At 34.3% G+C, this 17,765-nt stretch overlaps 2 protein-coding genes across 8 annotated transcripts; both read left to right on the plus strand.

Moving 5' to 3' along the window:
* On the plus strand, nt 791-8,633 carry LOC109336192 (nuclear pore complex protein NUP98A-like). Of its 7 annotated transcripts, none has more exons than XM_019572633.1 (13): nt 791-921; nt 1,085-1,141; nt 1,511-1,756; nt 2,674-3,297; nt 3,439-3,648; nt 3,749-4,347; nt 4,901-4,988; nt 5,090-5,132; nt 6,497-6,635; nt 6,795-6,911; nt 7,019-7,196; nt 7,422-7,490; nt 7,755-8,633. In XM_019572633.1, exons 2-13 carry the CDS (start codon nt 1,123-1,125, stop codon nt 8,417-8,419), a joined length of 2,997 nt encoding a protein of 998 aa, XP_019428178.1. In that variant the 5' UTR covers nt 791-921; nt 1,085-1,122; the 3' UTR covers nt 8,420-8,633. The 7 variants fall into 7 exon arrangements, with proteins under 7 accessions (XP_019428178.1, XP_019428182.1, XP_019428180.1 ...); XM_019572637.1 differs by having other exon boundaries at nt 7,431-7,490; XM_019572635.1 differs by having other exon boundaries at nt 1,514-1,756.
* On the plus strand, nt 11,138-15,747 carry LOC109335188 (granule-bound starch synthase 1, chloroplastic/amyloplastic-like). The gene is made up of 14 exons (XM_019571295.1): nt 11,138-11,269; nt 11,470-11,822; nt 12,165-12,245; nt 12,333-12,431; nt 12,536-12,625; nt 13,175-13,238; nt 13,321-13,421; nt 13,513-13,622; nt 13,739-13,982; nt 14,072-14,248; nt 14,494-14,685; nt 14,778-14,864; nt 14,942-15,070; nt 15,355-15,747. The coding sequence occupies exons 2-14, from the start codon at nt 11,478-11,480 to the stop codon at nt 15,469-15,471; spliced, it is 1,836 nt and encodes a 611-aa protein (XP_019426840.1). The 5' UTR covers nt 11,138-11,269; nt 11,470-11,477; the 3' UTR covers nt 15,472-15,747.

A 17,765-nucleotide genomic window follows, 5' to 3' on the forward strand; every position in this document is an offset into this window, starting at 1 on the left:
AGTTAATTTTTTCTTCTTCTAAATTCACACGCATGTTGGTGCCATAAAGTAAATTTAAGCCCAAGTGCTCTAAGTCTGCTTAACTAACCAAATTAAAATTTGTAAAAAAAAATAATTATCAATTACATATCATTTTACGACTAGCAGTAGCAGTTGCTATAGTTTTGGTTTCTTGAACATTAAAAAATTACAAGTATAAATTAATTGATCTAATATAATGGACCATTTTTTATCATGGTGTGTTTTATAATCTTCAGCTTAAATAAACTGATGATTTTATATTCAATATTCATATTTATGATATACACAAATCAAGTTTTATTAAAAAAAAATAACTAAATCTATCAAGTGTTGTTTTTAATCTCGTCAATTTTTTTTATTTTTTTTGTTTTCTTTACAGCTATCACAATATTTAATTAAATTTAAGATTTTGGCGTGAATTTAAAATGAAAAGATGTACACCATATTTTTATTACTTTTTAAAAATTAAGTCATTAAAATTAAATTTTTACCTTCAAAGTAATGAAAAATAATTTATAAAACATAAACAACTACAATGATTGATTTAAAAAATAATACTTATGAGACGATTTTTTGTGTACTCAAATTTGGAGATTACTTTAGTTTAATAATAAATCCAATTTCAAAATTTATAAAATTTTATTTTGAACTTAATATCTACGCTCTATCATATGAGTATAAGTATTTCTAGGTCTATAAAGATGAATGATAAATTGATAATAAAGATATATAAGATAATAATAACGCAATGCGACTATTATCTCATTACTTTATTATATAAAATAAATCGTGAACCCCTTTCCCCACAGATTGAACAATCATTCAAGCTTCTTACTCTCGTTGCCCTAATCCACCGTTCAACCTCTCTTGGACGAAAGATCTATCGTCCCTTTCCCCACTGTAAGTTTGTTCCCATTTTCATCGTTAAATTCAACATATTTACATTTTATAATGTTATTGTTTGTGAATCGCTTTGAATCTAATGCCGCGTTTTGTTCTTCTCTTTTTTTTTTTCATTTTGATATTATAATTGATTTGATTTGATTTTGATGATTGCTGATAGGAACAGGATACTAGTGTGTTTTGAAAGTTTCAGGCAAGATGTTTGGTGCTTCAAACCGTAAGTTTTTTGCATTCTATTCTATTTTACCGTCCCTGTATCTTTTTTCTCTGTTCCTCATTAAGGTTAATTGCATATTCTTTTACATTCCTTTCCCTAATTACACCACAAAAGAATTCCTTTTTATTGTTAATTTGTAAGTGAAATTACATTGGACTCCGGTGAGTTTTAGCTTAATTACACTCGACACCTCTCATCTTTTAAACAGATGTATGTCTAATACTCTAATGTAATTAGGACAAACCATATGGGAGATTAATGAAATTTCCCCTTATTATTATCGTCATTGTTGTTGTTATGCAACATGAATGGTGAAGCATAATGTTTCTATACTGGCTACTTCTTTGATTAATGGGAATTCATTTTTAGCAGCTTTCGGGCAACAGAACAATTCAAGTAGCCCATTTGGCTCGCAGCCAGCTTTTGGACAACAGAACAATTCAAATAGCAATCCTTTTGCCGCTAAGCCATTTGGCAGTACAAGTCCGTTTGGCTCACAAACTGGTGGTTCCATGTTTGGAGGAGGCACTTCGACTGGTGTGTTTGGTGCAGCTCAAACTTCATCTCCCTTCTCGTCCAACACAACTTTTGGTGCTTCATCTTCACCGGCTTTCGGTAGCTCAATGCCTGCTTATACTCTGTCCTTTATTCATTAGTCTGTTTTAATTAGAGCCTTTGGAAACCGGCTTGTTTGCAGTTGCATGTAATGTATGAAAAGTGAAACATTTTAGTTAAGAGAATTACTTGTTTTAGATATAAATAATTTATTTTGCCTTTTACGGGGTAAAACAGTCTTCTGAGATTCTTTGTTGTGCTCTGCTAGTGTTTTTTCGGAGGGTTTTTTATGGCGGGCTTGCAAAACAACTGGCAATTAGTTTATTGTCTATCCTGTTTGCTCTGAATTTACTGTTCTTTTGCACTTTCTGATTTCATCTAACTTGACTACTTATACTCTGATGACTCGTTCTTCATTTGGTTATTTTTTATTTATTTATTTAAATACTGGTGGTATTGTGACTTAGGAAATACACAGATGAAGTCAGTATAGGCAATTAGGCATTCAGCCATTACATATATAATTTTTTGTGAAATTGAAGAATTTTGTGAATGAGCTGTAAAGAATATTGAATATGCTCTATGTATGAGATAATGCAGAAGTACTCCATCCTCTTAATGCATTCCCCCTATTTGTTTTTCTTTAGTTGTCAGTGCATTGATATAACATAATTAGAGGCGCATGATAATGCAATATTGTGTGATGGAGGAACACATAAGAACAAGAACATTATGAAGAGTTTACAGTTCTTTCAGCTGTATGTACTCTTTCCATTACTAGTTTGTGATTTTAAAGTATTGAAGATCACTAACAAATTAAGAAAGATACACATTAACTAGTTTACAGCATCCTTGGTTTCTTTGCATCATAAATGGAATCATTTGTATACTTTGGCATGTTTCTGTGCCTCTTCATTTGTATTTATCCATCTTTTTTCTACTTCAAGATGAGAGCTAATGCTACTCTTGCTCTTTAGGGTCATCAGCTTTTGGTCAGAAGCCTGCTTTTGGAGGCTTTGGATCTACTCCTACTCAAACCAGCCCATTTGGAAGTGCCACCCAGCCATCACAACCTGCATTTGGAAACAGCGTATTTGGCTCCTCGACACCTTTTGGTGCATCAACTCAGCCAACATTTGGTTCAACAGGAACTTCTGCTTTTGGTGCTACTAGCAACCCTGCCTTTGGTGCTACTAGCACCCCTGCATTCGGTGCTGCTAGCGCTCCTGCATTCGGTGCTGCTAGCGCTCCTGCATTCGGTGCTGCAAGCACCCCCGCATTCGGTGCTACGAGCACCCCCACATTCGGTTCAACCCCAAACCCTACTTTTGGTAGCACAGGGAATGCATTTGGCGCGTCAACTGCTCCTGGCTTTGGAGGTGGGGGAGGATTTGGGGCTCCAAGTAACCCTACATTTGGTTCAGCAAGTACATCTGCATTTGGGGCATCTAGTGCTCCTGCTTTTGGTGCTTCGCCTTCTAGTACCCCGGCTTTTAGTTTTGGCTCAAGTCAAGCTTTTGGCCAGTCCTCTTCTGCTTTTGGTAGCAGCAGCCCTTTTGGGAGTACGACGTCAGCTTTTGGTGGCCAAAGTTCTGCATTTGGTGAGTTCAAACTCCATTTAGCTAATTAGAGATATATTTATATTTTCATCATTCTAGATACAAGGTTGTTCAATATCATATTCCCTTTTCAATGTTATGCCATTGTAATTGAAAGTCTTCTTTGCAAATTTTCTCATAAAGGATCCCAGACCCCAACACCAGCTTTTGGGCAGTCAGGTTTTGGTGGTCAACGGGGTGGAAGTAGAATAGCTAATTACACACCAACAACTGAACCAGATAGTGGTACCTCTGGTCAGACAGCAAAATTGGAGTCCATATCGGCCATGCCTAATTACAAAGATAAATGCCACGAGGAGCTAAGATGGGAAGACTATCAATTGGGAGACAAAGGTACTTTCTTTTTAATTTTTTAGTTATAAAAATCAATTATTTGATTTTCATTGCAGTATTGATGATCTTGACCTAATCTACTTATTTATTGAAAATTTAGGTGGACCAAATCCCTCTACTCAGTCCACTGGTTTGGGTGGCTTTAATTCATCTACAACACAGACAAACACATTTGGTTCTTCGTCAGCGTTTGGTCAATCATCATCTAATCCCTTCTCTAGCTCAACACCTTCAAATTCTAACCCATTTGCGCCGAAGAGTTCAGCCTTTCCTTCTGGATTTGGAGCATCTGCTCCTTCCTTCAGTTCATCAGCTTTTGGTTCTTCAACATCAGCAACAACAACTATGTTTGGCTCATCATCCCCATCTCCATTTGCAGCTAACTCTTCTCCATCACAGAGCTTTGGGGCACAAACGTCGCCGTTCAATTCTGCTCCTGCTCTCAGTGCATCTCAACCATTTGGCTCAAACCTTTTTAGCAACACTCAGTCATCCCAATTATTTAGTTCTACACCCACTCTTACTTCACAGCCAGTCTCTGGGTTTGGACAGCAGAATCCTTCCCCCTTTGGACAGCAGACTGCTTCCTTTACTCAATCAAGCATGTTCAATACCCCTTCTTCTGGGTTTGGTGGAAGTCTTTTCTCAACTAGCGCACCACTTGCCTCTAGCAATCTGACAGGTTTTGGTCAAACAGCGGTGAGTAGTTTTGATTTTACATTTTAAAAACTCTTACTTATAAACAGGCATGTTTTGAACTCAGCTTGAAAAACTGTTTGTGAGTTTCATATGAAACCAGGTATATATAGATCATATAAAAATTGCATATAAATGACATCTGCATAAGCTTTTAGAAGATTGGGTCCTTGAGTCGTTACATACTCCCTTGGAGAGAAACCTCACTTATGCCACATTATGTTTCGATTTTTTTCATTTACACATGTAGATCTAGTATAGAGCACTACATATATTGTTTATCACATTAATCCTTCTTGGGAAAATTGATGCTAGGCTATTAATGATGTGGCTTGTAGAGCATAGTGTTAATAGTAATAAATAATTACCGACATGTGAATCTTTCTGATTAAACTCGGCATCTCTGTATGTAATTTTTGTTTTATGGTATTTTTTGCCCATAGTCAAGTTTAAAACCTGTTATACGTGCATGCTGAGTTTTTTTGTTAGAGAATTAATTCTCAAGTCTGTATTACACTGACTTTCTAATATGTTTTATTTGACTTTATACATGAAGCCATCTCTTTCAACACCTTTCCAACCAGCACAACCTGCTCAGTCGAGTAGTACTTTTGGCTTTAGTAACTTCGGCCAGACACAACCTGGTTTGTTCACTTTTGTATATCCTTATGATATTTATTTTCTTTCATGCAATTATTGAATGGTTATGTTTTGAATTGACTGTTTTTACTCTACTGTTAAATAGGTAGTGCCCCAGGGATGTTTGGTCAGAATAACTTTGGATTTTCGTAAGTGACCTTTTTAAGTTTTTCTTAGTCATGCATTTATGTCTAACTTGTTCATACCTATGGGTTTTTTAATGTGAAATCTGAAATTTGGTTTTGCCGTTTGATAATAAATATTAACATCTGGAATTTTTTTTACTGTCCAATTGAGTAATTAAATCACTGTGCTAATCTATTTTTGTGAAATAGCCTCTCTGACTGCGGGTACTCTGGGCTGGCCCCTTTTTATTAAAAATAATTGTGTTCTTTATTTTAAGTATTATTTTTTTATCTCTTACCCAAAAAATGATATTATTTATGTATACAGTTTTGCTCCATCTGTTATTCATGTGTTTAATATATGTTATACATAATGCGTAATCGACAGTTATTGAGTGCTAACTGTAAATGAGTACAGTGAAATATAGACTAGAGGGAGGGGTTATTGACAGTGATAAAAATCCTCTATCTCTGTTCTATGTCCCCATCTTTGTCCCACCCCTCATTTTTTTCCAAATAACATAATAGCACACCATTCATTCTAAAACCATGAAACTTGATCTAACCGTACCTGACATGACAAGGCGAGCAGCATGATCACCTTGGAGCTTTTTTATCTGACCCGGCTTCTTTTCCTCCACAATATTCCCTTTACAGCAACTCTTCAAGTTCTTTCTGGGTCTTTTTATATCCTAGTTGCTCTATCTTAAGCTCTTGCACTGTGCCCATGCTCTTCTTCTGTTTGCCTAATACAATTGATATGCAAATACTTATCTTATTTGGCAAAAATTGAGGGGGCGAGACAAATGGTGATAAGAGTTACAAATTTTATTGTTCTGCACCTTCATTTTATCATTTCTTGGTCCACTTCCATTAGTATGCACATTATAGTTAACAACATTCAGAGGAAAATCACATGCACTAAGTGCATAATGTTTTTCTCATCAACTCTCCATCAATTGGGTAGTAAATTATGTGGAGGCATTAAGGGTTGATTTCTTGATGAAACTTACCTAGAGGGGTGTAGATAACTTCTCAATTTGGTAACTATTTCAAACCAGGTCCTCACATGATCTAGTGGCACATTTGGTACCCAAAATAGTGATTCCATGGGAATGGATTGGAGTGGTCCAACCACGTTCTTTTGCAACTCAAGCATGTTGCATTCTTTGATTTTCCAAATAATTTATGGTTGGCCATGGGAATCATCTGTTTATACAATAGCATTATCTTTGTGTAGCACAACTGTATTGCATGTAGTTTATGTATTTATCTCTTTTCTTTTTAGAATAGAATGTCATTATTATTTTTGGTTTAATTAGTTTGGATATTGTGTTTGTTATTTTTCCATTATAAGTTTTTTTATTTTTATGCTTTTTGTTTGACAGGTCTTCTACCCAGAGCTCTGTGGCTGTACAATCAGCACCTATTACCAATCCATTTGGAACACTTCCTGCTTTGCCTCAGATGTCAATTGGTCGAGTTGGAACCACCCCTTCAATTCAATATGGAATCTCCAGCATGCCTGTAAGCGAAGCGATTTTAACTTTTGATTTGTTAATTTATTATACTAGTTTTGTATTTTAACTTGAGCAGAAATTACTTTGCCATCCAGACCCATGATCTATCTTTGTGTGGTTTTACTTTTTGAAAGCAAATAAATATCAAGCTGATTCTTCATTTCAGGCCTCTGACAGACCTGCTGCTGTTAGAATATCTTCGTTATTGACCTCTCGACACCTTTCACAAAGGCGAAACAGGATTCCTGTCAGGAAATATCATTCTAAGAATGATGGACCAAAGGTGAGTTGATTGTTCTATTTATTATCATCCTGGGTTTCTAATAACATGGTCACATTTTTAGAGCTGAAACAGTGTATGTTCCTTAACTTTCACTGCTCTCTTTGCAGGTTGCATTCTTTAGTGATGATGAGGATACTCCAACCACACCAAAGGCTGATGCTCTTTTCATTCCTCGGGAGAATCCAAGGGCGCTGATCATTGCTCCTATGGAGCAGTGGCCTGCAAGGGCTTCTTCCGAGAAACCATCATCCTTTAAGGATAGACACACTCCAGTGAATGAGAATGGTAATATTCTAAGTTGATTTTGTTTATTGTTCTGTCCTACTTGAATGGTTATGAAAAACTTCTTGTGGATGAATAGTGTCTAAATCCTTCTATAAACCTTGTAGTTGGTTAACATTTTGGGCTATGTTGTGGTCATTTTGTGTTCATGCTTTTTTTCCCTCCTATTCTGTTTTATGAGAATAGTGACAGAACAAGTAGACTATTTATTTGTTTATTTTTAAACAGGATGTTCAGGAACTATCTCTAAAGGAGCAACTACACCTGCTGATGGTATCAGCCCAGACAATAAAGAGAGTATGTGCTCCTTATGAATTTCAAGTATTTGATTATATAAAGGATATAGCTCTCGTTTATTGATCTCCTTTGATAACTATTTTATCTTGCTTCGGTTTTTGTGCTCTTTTATTGCAATGGCACCCCTGATTGCTGTGGATGGCAATGCACATTTAGTCACTGGGATTACCTTTTAAAATGATGGATTGATAAAAAGTTCCTCATTCCCCCTCCCAGCCTTTTGTGATTGCATTCCTTTGTCTTAATTTCTGTAAATGGTTCCAGGAACTACGACCGTAAATGGTACTGTCAAGGAGCAAGTTCAGCCTACAACAACAAAGCAGATACCCAATGGGAATAATGGAGACTATTCTCCTCAAAAGGTGGACACATATAAGACACTCAGTGGGCACAGAGCTGGTGAGGCTGCCATTGTGTATGAACATGGAGCTGATGTTGAGGCACTAATGCCAAAGCTTCGACGTTCTGATTACTACACACTGCCTCGAATTCATGAACTGGCTGCGAAGGAAAGGGCTGAACCAGGATTCTGCAGTCATGTCAAGGATTTTGTGGTGGGAAGGCAAGGCTATGGTAGCATACAATTCTTGGGCGAGACAGATGTCAGAGGGCTTGATATTGAGTCCCTCGTTCAGTTCAACAATCGCGAGGTGATTGTATACATGGATGATGCGAAGAAACCTCCTGTTGGACAAGGGCTGAATAAGCCTGCTGAGGTAACACTCCTCAACATCAAATGTTTTGACAAGAAATCTGGACAGCAGTATACTGAAGGGCCGAAGATCGAGAAATACAAGGACATGCTGAAGAGGAAGGCTGAGGACCAAGGTGCTGAATTTGTATCATATGATGCTGCTAAAGGAGAGTGGAAGATCAAGGTCAATCACTTCAGTGGCTATAAGCTAGATGAAGAGGATGATGAATTTTGAAAAATGATATGACTGCAGCACATTTAATAATTTTCAGAAACAGGGTTCTTTGAAGTTCATTTTTCATTTTTGTTCTTATCATGTATTTTTGTACTGTACTTTTGTTGATAGAGTTTAGACCAATGTTTTTCACGTGTCTTGCTTTGGGGATTCTTTTTACCAATAGGTATTACAGTTGGGATGATCAAAGTTTGTAGTGTCGTTGGTTTCTACTCAAATACTTTTAATTTTTTATATGCAAAACTGGAATTGTTGTTATTTTTGAGATTATTAAGGTCTACCTTGATGCCAAATCATTTTTCATTTTAAGGATATAGGGTTCCTTATTAGATGATGAAAGATGATAGAATATAGGTTGTCCTTTCATGTCTAAAAAATTGAAAATGGTGTTGCACGTGGAATATAAAAAATCGGAAAATGTTAGGTTGAAGGTAAAAAGTTTAAAAACCAACCTTGTATTAAGAAACAACAAATATATTATTTCGAAAATTATTGAAATTGATCTTTTCAATATTTATTTTAATCTAAATTTGTTTATGTGTGTTTGATGTTATACATGATTGGTCTTAAGTTTAAATAAAAAAATGTTGTATTTGATAATCAACAATAAATATAATATTTTATCAAAACTATGAATTTATCATATATCTAATTCATTACCTTATAGAATTGAGGCTATCATAACCTCTTAAAAAATAAAGTAGAGAAGTGAATATTTTCTTGTGGTAAGAAAATAAGTTTATATTATCTTAATTCACTTTCCTACTTGCTATTAGATAACAATAGTTCACTTAAATTTTTATATTTTCAAGATGATAATATAGTTATATGGGTGACATAAAATAATTTTTAATGAATATAATCTATGATTGATAATTAAAAACTGAAATAAAACTGGTTTTTTATTCCAACTTTATTTAATTTTTAGAGTTGTGGGAAAGAGAAAAATTCTATCATAAAAGAAGGATGTTATTTTGGAATGCTAAAAAATATAATAATAAAGTTCAATAATTTATGTTCACATGTCCTTTTAAAGATCTTTTGTATGATATCACAAGAATAAAAAAATAACTATATTATTATATTTATTAATAGTTACATGTAGTTTACAAAATTACACTTTAGTAATAAGTCTTATTCAATTTATCGTTTTACCCAATAAATTAATGACTTTATCTTTCCAATTAATTAATATAGACAATCTGAAAACAAAATCAATTAATTTACATATAATTCCAAAATAACCTCCTAAACATTTTATAAGAACAAAGAAATTAGTGGTAATCTTTTACAATTTGAGATGATGTAACACCAACGTCTTATGTGCATATTGAAAATCTTTTTGTTGATGTGAGAGGATCAAACAAACAAAGCTACAATCAAATAATCTAAAATTTTCCACATGACAAAGCTGCATAGGTGCAAGATGAGAAAATATCTTTATCCTAATTCCAAGTCATCATTGAATATTGACCTCAATGCTCAATAATTTATAGTACACTCACAAGGTCCCACAAATGATATGGCCCACTGAATGCAATCTCAATGATTGCCACGTGTCAAAACACTATAGGCACAGGAGAGTGGTTGCCTCAAATAGTAGGCACAATACTAAAAACTCCCAACATAAATTTTGGACACTAAATTTTTTGTTGTTAAAAGTCAGCATATGTCATTTGTAATTAGATAGTAAACTATTTTCTCTCCCTAATTATTCTTTAAATTTTAATTATTAGTGAAATTGGTTCCTATATAATTTTAAATTATTAATAATGAAAATTAGAATTAACACTTGAGGTTGTGTTGTGAATTTACATGAAGTTAATTCATTCACATGTTTCTTATGTGCTCCCCATGTCATATACTAAACTATGCCGGCCCTGAAATTTTGTAACAAAAAAAGTAAACATGAGAGCAACTTAAGTAATGAGAAACAAATTCCTATACAGTATGGGGGTGTATACATTCAGTTGGATTATAGTCACTGATAACAACTTCCTAGAAGTTATTGTCATCAGGCAACTTTGTCGGAAATCTCCTAGATGAGGCTATGCAAGGCCTTGCACCTAAGAGAATGTTGAGATTTAAGGAAACACTTCCACAATTGCACTGTTGAAGGCCTTGCACTTTCCAACAAGAGAAACTAATGTAATATGTTAATTCCAATTACATTGTTAGTAATTTAAAATTGTGTGAATGTAGGGATCAATTTCACGAAATGTTAAAGTTTAAGGAGTAATTTGAAAGAAAAAATAGTTTATGGTGTTTAGTTGCAAAAGACATAAAGTTTAACTTTTCTCGAATTTTTTTAATTAATATGACATGTTTTTATTAACATGAGATATTAGATAAGTTTTTTTTCCAGATAAATGTCAATAAGGAACTAATTCCTTTCGGGTACTTATACGAATATCTTTAGGTCTAATGTGGAGTTTAGTGGCACCAGATGACTTGATACAACATTGTTACAACTCAGCTTACCTTTTCCTTCCTTCCGAGAATTGTTGCTTAGATCACTCACTCTTCCTCTCTTACCTGTAAATAAAAAAGTATCATTCCCTTAAACTTAGTACAACTTTGCTATTTTTAATGCATGGTTCTCTAATTTTACAATGTTAATTGAACAATTATATTGAAGTTTGTCAGAAATAGATTTATTAGACTTACTATTTACTGTAATGTACACACTGACTTTATCTGAACGAATTATTCAAAACCCACATCACAACCAGATCCAGATTTATAGCTTTTCTCTTAACTATTTAGACCAAATTCTAAACTCCTTATTAGTTATTACTCATAACTTGTTTTCATTGCAACCTTTTCTCTCATTAGTTTACACAACTCAGGGTATCACTTTAATTTCTTTACCTTAAAACTTGCTTTTGTTTCCTTCTTTATCTACAACTATATACACATGACATGATATTTGTTAACAACAAAAACAATAGTGATATTACTAGCATGTACATTTTACAATTCTTAAATCAATTCATGATGAACAATCATTATTATACACTGAAGTAGAATTTTTTTGATGTTACATGCAGATTAAGATATGGCAACTGTGGCAGCCTCTTATGTAGCATCAAGAAGTGTGTGTCTCAATCACCATGGAACCATGAGAGCAGAGGCAAAACTGGGTTCTTCTCAGTTATGCCTCAAAAACCAGTCATTGAGTTATGAAGGATTAAGATCTTTGAACAAGCTGCAAATGAGAACTAGAACTACCCATGCAACTAAAACATGTAGCTCTAGTAGGAAAAGTAATAATGATAAGGTTTTGGGAAAAATTGTGTGTGGAAAAGGAATGAAATTTGTCTTTGTGGGTGCTGAGGTTGGACCTTGGAGCAAAACAGGTGGACTTGGTGATGTTCTTGGAGGACTTCCACCAGCTTTGGCAGTAAGCAGATTGAAATCTCCATTTCATGACTCCACAAACACACTTCTTTCATAAAAAATGTTCCATCTTAGACTCTATATAATCCGAGTCTAGATAGGATGACCCATTTAAAAGGACAAAGTTATCCTGACGCGTAATTTTTGCATTCGAATGACTTAAATATAAGATCGCCAAACTCCTTAACACTAGGACCAACTGCCTTGATTCACACTTTTGTAATTTGATCAGTACAAAATCTTAGAAACCAAACTCCCATCTTGGACTAATATGCCTTGGTTCAAAGTTCAAACTTTTGTAATTTGATTATCTTTATTTGACATAGATTTATGCAAATTAATGTAGGGAAATGGGCATCGTGTTATGACAGTGTCACCACGATATGACCAATACCAGGATGCTTGGGACACTAGTGTCATGGTGGAGGTAAATTTTTTGTTCTCTACAAATTTACAGTAGGAACTATTATCTCTTGGTAATGATTTTTCAAGTTCTCCCTTATTTTGTTGGTAGATCAAAGTTGGAGACAAAATAGAAACTGCCCGTTTCTTTCACTGCTATAAGCGAGGGGTTGATCGTGTTTTTGTAGATCACCCGTTGTTCCTTGAGAAGGTTAAATCTCTTTTCTTGTCATCAACCATTTCACACAATAGATTATTTATAGGATTGAAGACAGTGTATAGTTTGAACTTAAACTTGTATCTGGTGTTTGGCAGGTATGGGGCAAGACCGGGTCAAAACTCTACGGCCCCAAGGCCGGAGTGGATTATGAAGACAATCAGCTTAGGTTCAGCTTATTGTGCCAGGTACCTTATTACCTTATATACTTCCTCCCTCCTATTTAAATATTTGTTGATGGTAAAGTGTGTGACCCAAAGATGATAAGTTAGTATTAGAGAGGACATGATCATTCTCTTGATAAGCCAATGCTTAGATAATTGCACAAATTGCAATGTCATTTGAAGTGGCCTTACCCTCCAGGCTTCATCTGATTTATTGTGTTAAACTTGTATAAACTTGAGTTCTCATGATCAAATTGCAAAGAGTCTAAGACATGTATGATATATGTAAAGACATGTTGTTGAATCCCTTTACCCATGGAATTTCAGTTTTGATTTTTGATTGGTAACTACATTCATGTAATTTATTAAACTGAAGAAAGAAAACAATGAGGTCCCAGAAATTTTGGTTCCATCTCACTATTGTTTCAGTCTATACCTGGGAATTGTAATGGATATTGACTTTATCTTGCTGTTTGTTGTCAAAACTTTTGTCTATACTTGATAGCTGAGAAATATAAGGAGTTTATCTTAACTTACATATGACATTATCAATGTGTTGTTTAAAATTTTCAGGCTGCACTTGCAGCACCAAGGGTTTTGAACTTAAACAGCAGCAAATATTTCTCAGGACCATATGGTGTGACTCTATTATGGCTTATTCAGTTGACAAAAACACTTTTTTTAACTTAAGTTTACAAGCTTTTTCTGTCTTCTGGCAGGTGAAGATGTCATCTTTGTTGCCAATGATTGGCACACTGCCATTCTTCCATGCTACTTGAAATCTATGTACAAGTCCAGGGGGATTTACAAGAATGCAAAGGCAATAATTTATTTACTTTCCGAGTGTATGAAATCAATTATGCGTATAAGTCATTCTCAGGAAGCTGACTTAACTTGGTCAATCATGGCAGGTTGCATTTTGTATTCATAACATAGCCTATCAGGGCAGGCATGCCTTTTCAGACTTCTCTCTTCTCAATTTACCTAATGAATTCAAGAGCTCTTTTGACTTCATCGACGGGTATGATCCGATGCTGTTATCTTACTACAACACACATAACAACATGGATCTTTTGTTTATAAACTTTAACTATACTATATCCAACCATTTTCATATTTCATTTGTTTCATTTTCAGGCATATTAAACCTGTAAAGGGAAGGAAAATTAATTGGATGAAGGCTGGAATATTAGAATCAGACAAAGTGTTAACTGTAAGTCCATATTATGCCATGGAACTTGTTTCTGGGGAGGAAAGAGGTGTCGAATTGGACAATATACTTCGCGCTTCTGGCATCACCGGTATCATCAATGGCATGGATAATAAAGAGTGGAGTCCAGTAACTGATAGATACATAGATGTACACTATGATGCCACAACTGTGAGTAGTAGTTTCAATGTTATATTTGGTTTCCTCATTCATATGGTTTACTAGAATCCATGCACATTAAAACACTGCTATTCATATAGGTCACTGAAGCAAAATTTATGCTGAAAGAAGCCCTTCAAGCAGAGGTTGGTTTGCCTGTTGATAGGAATATCCCTTTGATAGGGTTCATTGGTAGGCTAGAAGAGCAAAAAGGTTCGGATATTCTTGTAGAAGCTATCCCAAAATTCATTGACCAGAATGTTCAGATAATAGTTCTTGTAAGTGTCTTGATTCGATTGTTCTCTTTTTTACAGATTCCATTTTGCTAATACCTAAACAAAGTTGTTTTGAGAGTAATATTATTTGAACAACTGATTCAGACGATTTATTACATCACTTTTTAGTTTATGAGCGAAATACGCATATTTTGTGCATAAAACTATTAGGTTTTGCGAGAACTAATCCAAATAAGTCATTCTGATCCATTTTCATTATGCTCATGATTCATATTCTTTTTACTTAGGGAACTGGCAAGAAAACCATGGAGAATCAAATTGAGCAACTAGAAGTTTTGTATCCTAACAAAGCTAGAGGGATAGCAAAATTTAACAGTCCCTTGGCACACAAGATTATTGCTGCAGCTGACTTTATTGTGATCCCAAGTAGATTTGAGCCATGTGGTCTAGTCCAGTTGCATGCTATGTCGTACGGATCGGTAAAGTTTATATGCTTCCTCCACTTGGTGTTCTATGACAATTTTTTTGACTGATTAAACATTGAATAAATGATTGTGTGAGCTTGCAACAGGTGCCTATAGTTTCCTCAACTGGTGGACTTGTTGACACTGTCAGGGAAGGTTTTACTGGATTTCACACTGGAGCATTCAATGTAGAAGTAAGTAGAGAAATAGTCTTGTTTCATTTTGATAGAAGAATGAAACTAAAATGTTATAATAACTGGCTTTTCTTTAGTGTGAAGCTGTTGATCCAAATGATGTGGATAAGTTAGCAACAACAGTCAAAAGAGCCCTTCTAGTTTATGGTACCCATGCTATGAAAGATATGATCCAGAATTGTATGACCCAAGACTTTTCATGGAAGGTAAGCAATTAAGCATGTTGCTAGATCAAACCTTTGTTTTACTTATGGCACACTTAAAAGATGTTACACTTGTAGACAAAGTTTTAAATTGTGGTTGTGATCATGCAGTTATGTTGTGTTTACCAACCGAATTGTTGGAAAAATGGAAATGAAAATTGCAGTTGCAATGCGACTGCGAAAACTATAAAAACCGTAATATTGTGGACACAGTTGCATTTATTAACCGTAATTTAAAACCTTGCTTATAGACTTATGATCTAATTATTGAGCAATTTTTTATGCAGGGACCTGCCAAAAAATGGGAAAAGGTGCTATTGAGCCTAGGGGTCCCTGGAAGTGAACCTGGAATTGATGGAGATGAGATTGCTCCTCTTGCAAGGGAAAATATTGCCACTCCTTAAGCATCACCATTTATATCATCATGATTCCTAATATAGTAATGGTCAAGAACTTCATCTAATAGTTGCATGTGGTGTACTTAGATGTAGGCACCAGCTCATAGTTTGATCAAGGAGTCAAAGTTCTAACCAAAGTACCCACTCATTTCATATTGAAATTTGAGTGTAGAGGGTTTTTTTCTTCTAGCAATGTATAAAACTTTAACTTCCATAAGCTTTTCTTTTTAAGCAAGGTATTCAAGCAATCAATAAAATGTGAAGTAATACCTATTGTCAAGGATGTTATGAATCATCTTAAGGAGAATGACTTATTTTCGTATGTTAATGGCACTAGGCTTAGATTTTATCAGTTTATGTGCTACCATACTATTTATTATTTAAAAGATTTGTAGAATGATTATGTTAGACTTTATCATATCAAGGAGACAAATAAAAAATTAAACTTTGGATTTGAATATACATTTTTCAATGCAGAATATATATTTATCAGAATATCTTAAATTATATTATAGAATATCAAGATAATAAATATAAAAATAATATTTCATATTATGATACTTATATCTTAAATTTATTTAGAATATCTTAAAATATCTTTTAGGATTAATATTATTTTAGTTTAACCTTTTTATCCTAGTACATTAAGATTATGGTTTTGCTCATATATAATAGGGGTAGGCAAATGACACACCTGAAAAAGATATTGTTTAGGAAGCAGTCATCATCAAACACCTTTTGTTGGGTGGCACTTGCAAGTTGGCAGCATAAAGAAAGTTCACACTTTTCCGTTTTCTTTTCTTGTAATTTGACAGGAAGTGCACATTGTCTTTATGCTATCAGTTTTGGAGGAAAGGTAGTTATGAATGATACATATCAAATACTTTATGTATCACTGTACATTAAATTATATGTTGATTTTATTGCTATTCTTATGAGATAATATATTGTTTCACGATGCACTAGCTCACATAGTGTTATTTAATTCTCAAACACAACCATTAAGCTACCAATAAGGTGTTGATCTTAGTCTAGTGGTATAAGACTATCTTAAATTCTTAGAAAGATTAAAAGATAAGTATTTAATCCATGTGAATAGCACTTGTTGAGAGAGACAACCACATATCCTGAAAGAGATTATTCCTTATATTTTTTATAAAGAAAATTGCATTAAAATGAGCACAAGGGGTGCACACCCAATACAAGAGAAAGATCAATGAGAAATCTTTTTACTGGCTAAATTGATTCAAGTTTTTGGGTCAATGCACCAATTAGCAAACAAAATAGAAGAAGAGTTTACATATGATGAAAACCAAACCTACTATCTATTTTGGATCAAATTCATAATAGGAACATAGCTTGGGTCCTTTCCTGAGAAAACCGCTTCATTCCTCGTCAACCAAATTGACCACACTATAGTAACCCACAACATTTTCCAAAGATTTAATCCTTTACCAGACCCAAAAGAATGATGAAGAATGAACAACTCTACTAATGATGCACGAACATTAACCAGAGTTTGAAGCCAAGAGTATAAGTCATGCCAAACACTCATAGTGAAGTTACAAGAGATAAATAAATTATACATAGATTCTACTGGATTCTTGCATAAAACACAAATCATGTCATCAATCCCACAAATGATGTTCCTTTTGAACAACTCATCCTTGGTTGGAATCCTTTGTCTAACAAGTTTCCAAACAAAACAACAAATAGAAGAAGACACACAACTATTCCAACACTTCTTTAACACATTATCTAAAGTAGAGTTGTTATGAATCACCTGAGCCAAGTATGTGGTTTTAACCAAATATGATTCTGATGTGTCTAGCCCACATCTCCAAGAATATGAGACCTTGTTCCTACATGCGTGATGATGAATCAAGTCAAGCAGGTTCCTAGCCAAAGACTCTTGTCTGCCAAATAAATTCCTTCTCCACTGAATCTCCCAAGACCAAACCTCATTCAACCACAAACCATTATGAGTCACCAATACCCTTTTATCCACAACAAGAGAAAATAGTCTAAGAAAAACTTCTTTGAGACTCTACGGACGCACTCAAGTATTAAGCGAGAACAATGTTTGAAACAAAAAACGCAACCTCTAAGCTACTGAAGTCACATTAACAATCTATCACAAACTTCTAAAACAATCAGTAACAGATATTACATCCATGCTTATGGTACAACATAGTGACATTCAATTCATATAACAAAGTTTTGCTGCTACTGCTAATAATCAGATATTTCTAACACATGGTTAACGTCATCATACCACAAATTATAGTTTATTTTAAAAA

The sequence above is a fragment of the Lupinus angustifolius genome, chromosome LG20 (assembly GCF_001865875.1).
Source record: "Lupinus angustifolius cultivar Tanjil chromosome LG20, LupAngTanjil_v1.0, whole genome shotgun sequence".
In the NCBI taxonomy this organism is placed as follows: Eukaryota; Viridiplantae; Streptophyta; class Magnoliopsida; order Fabales; family Fabaceae; genus Lupinus; species Lupinus angustifolius.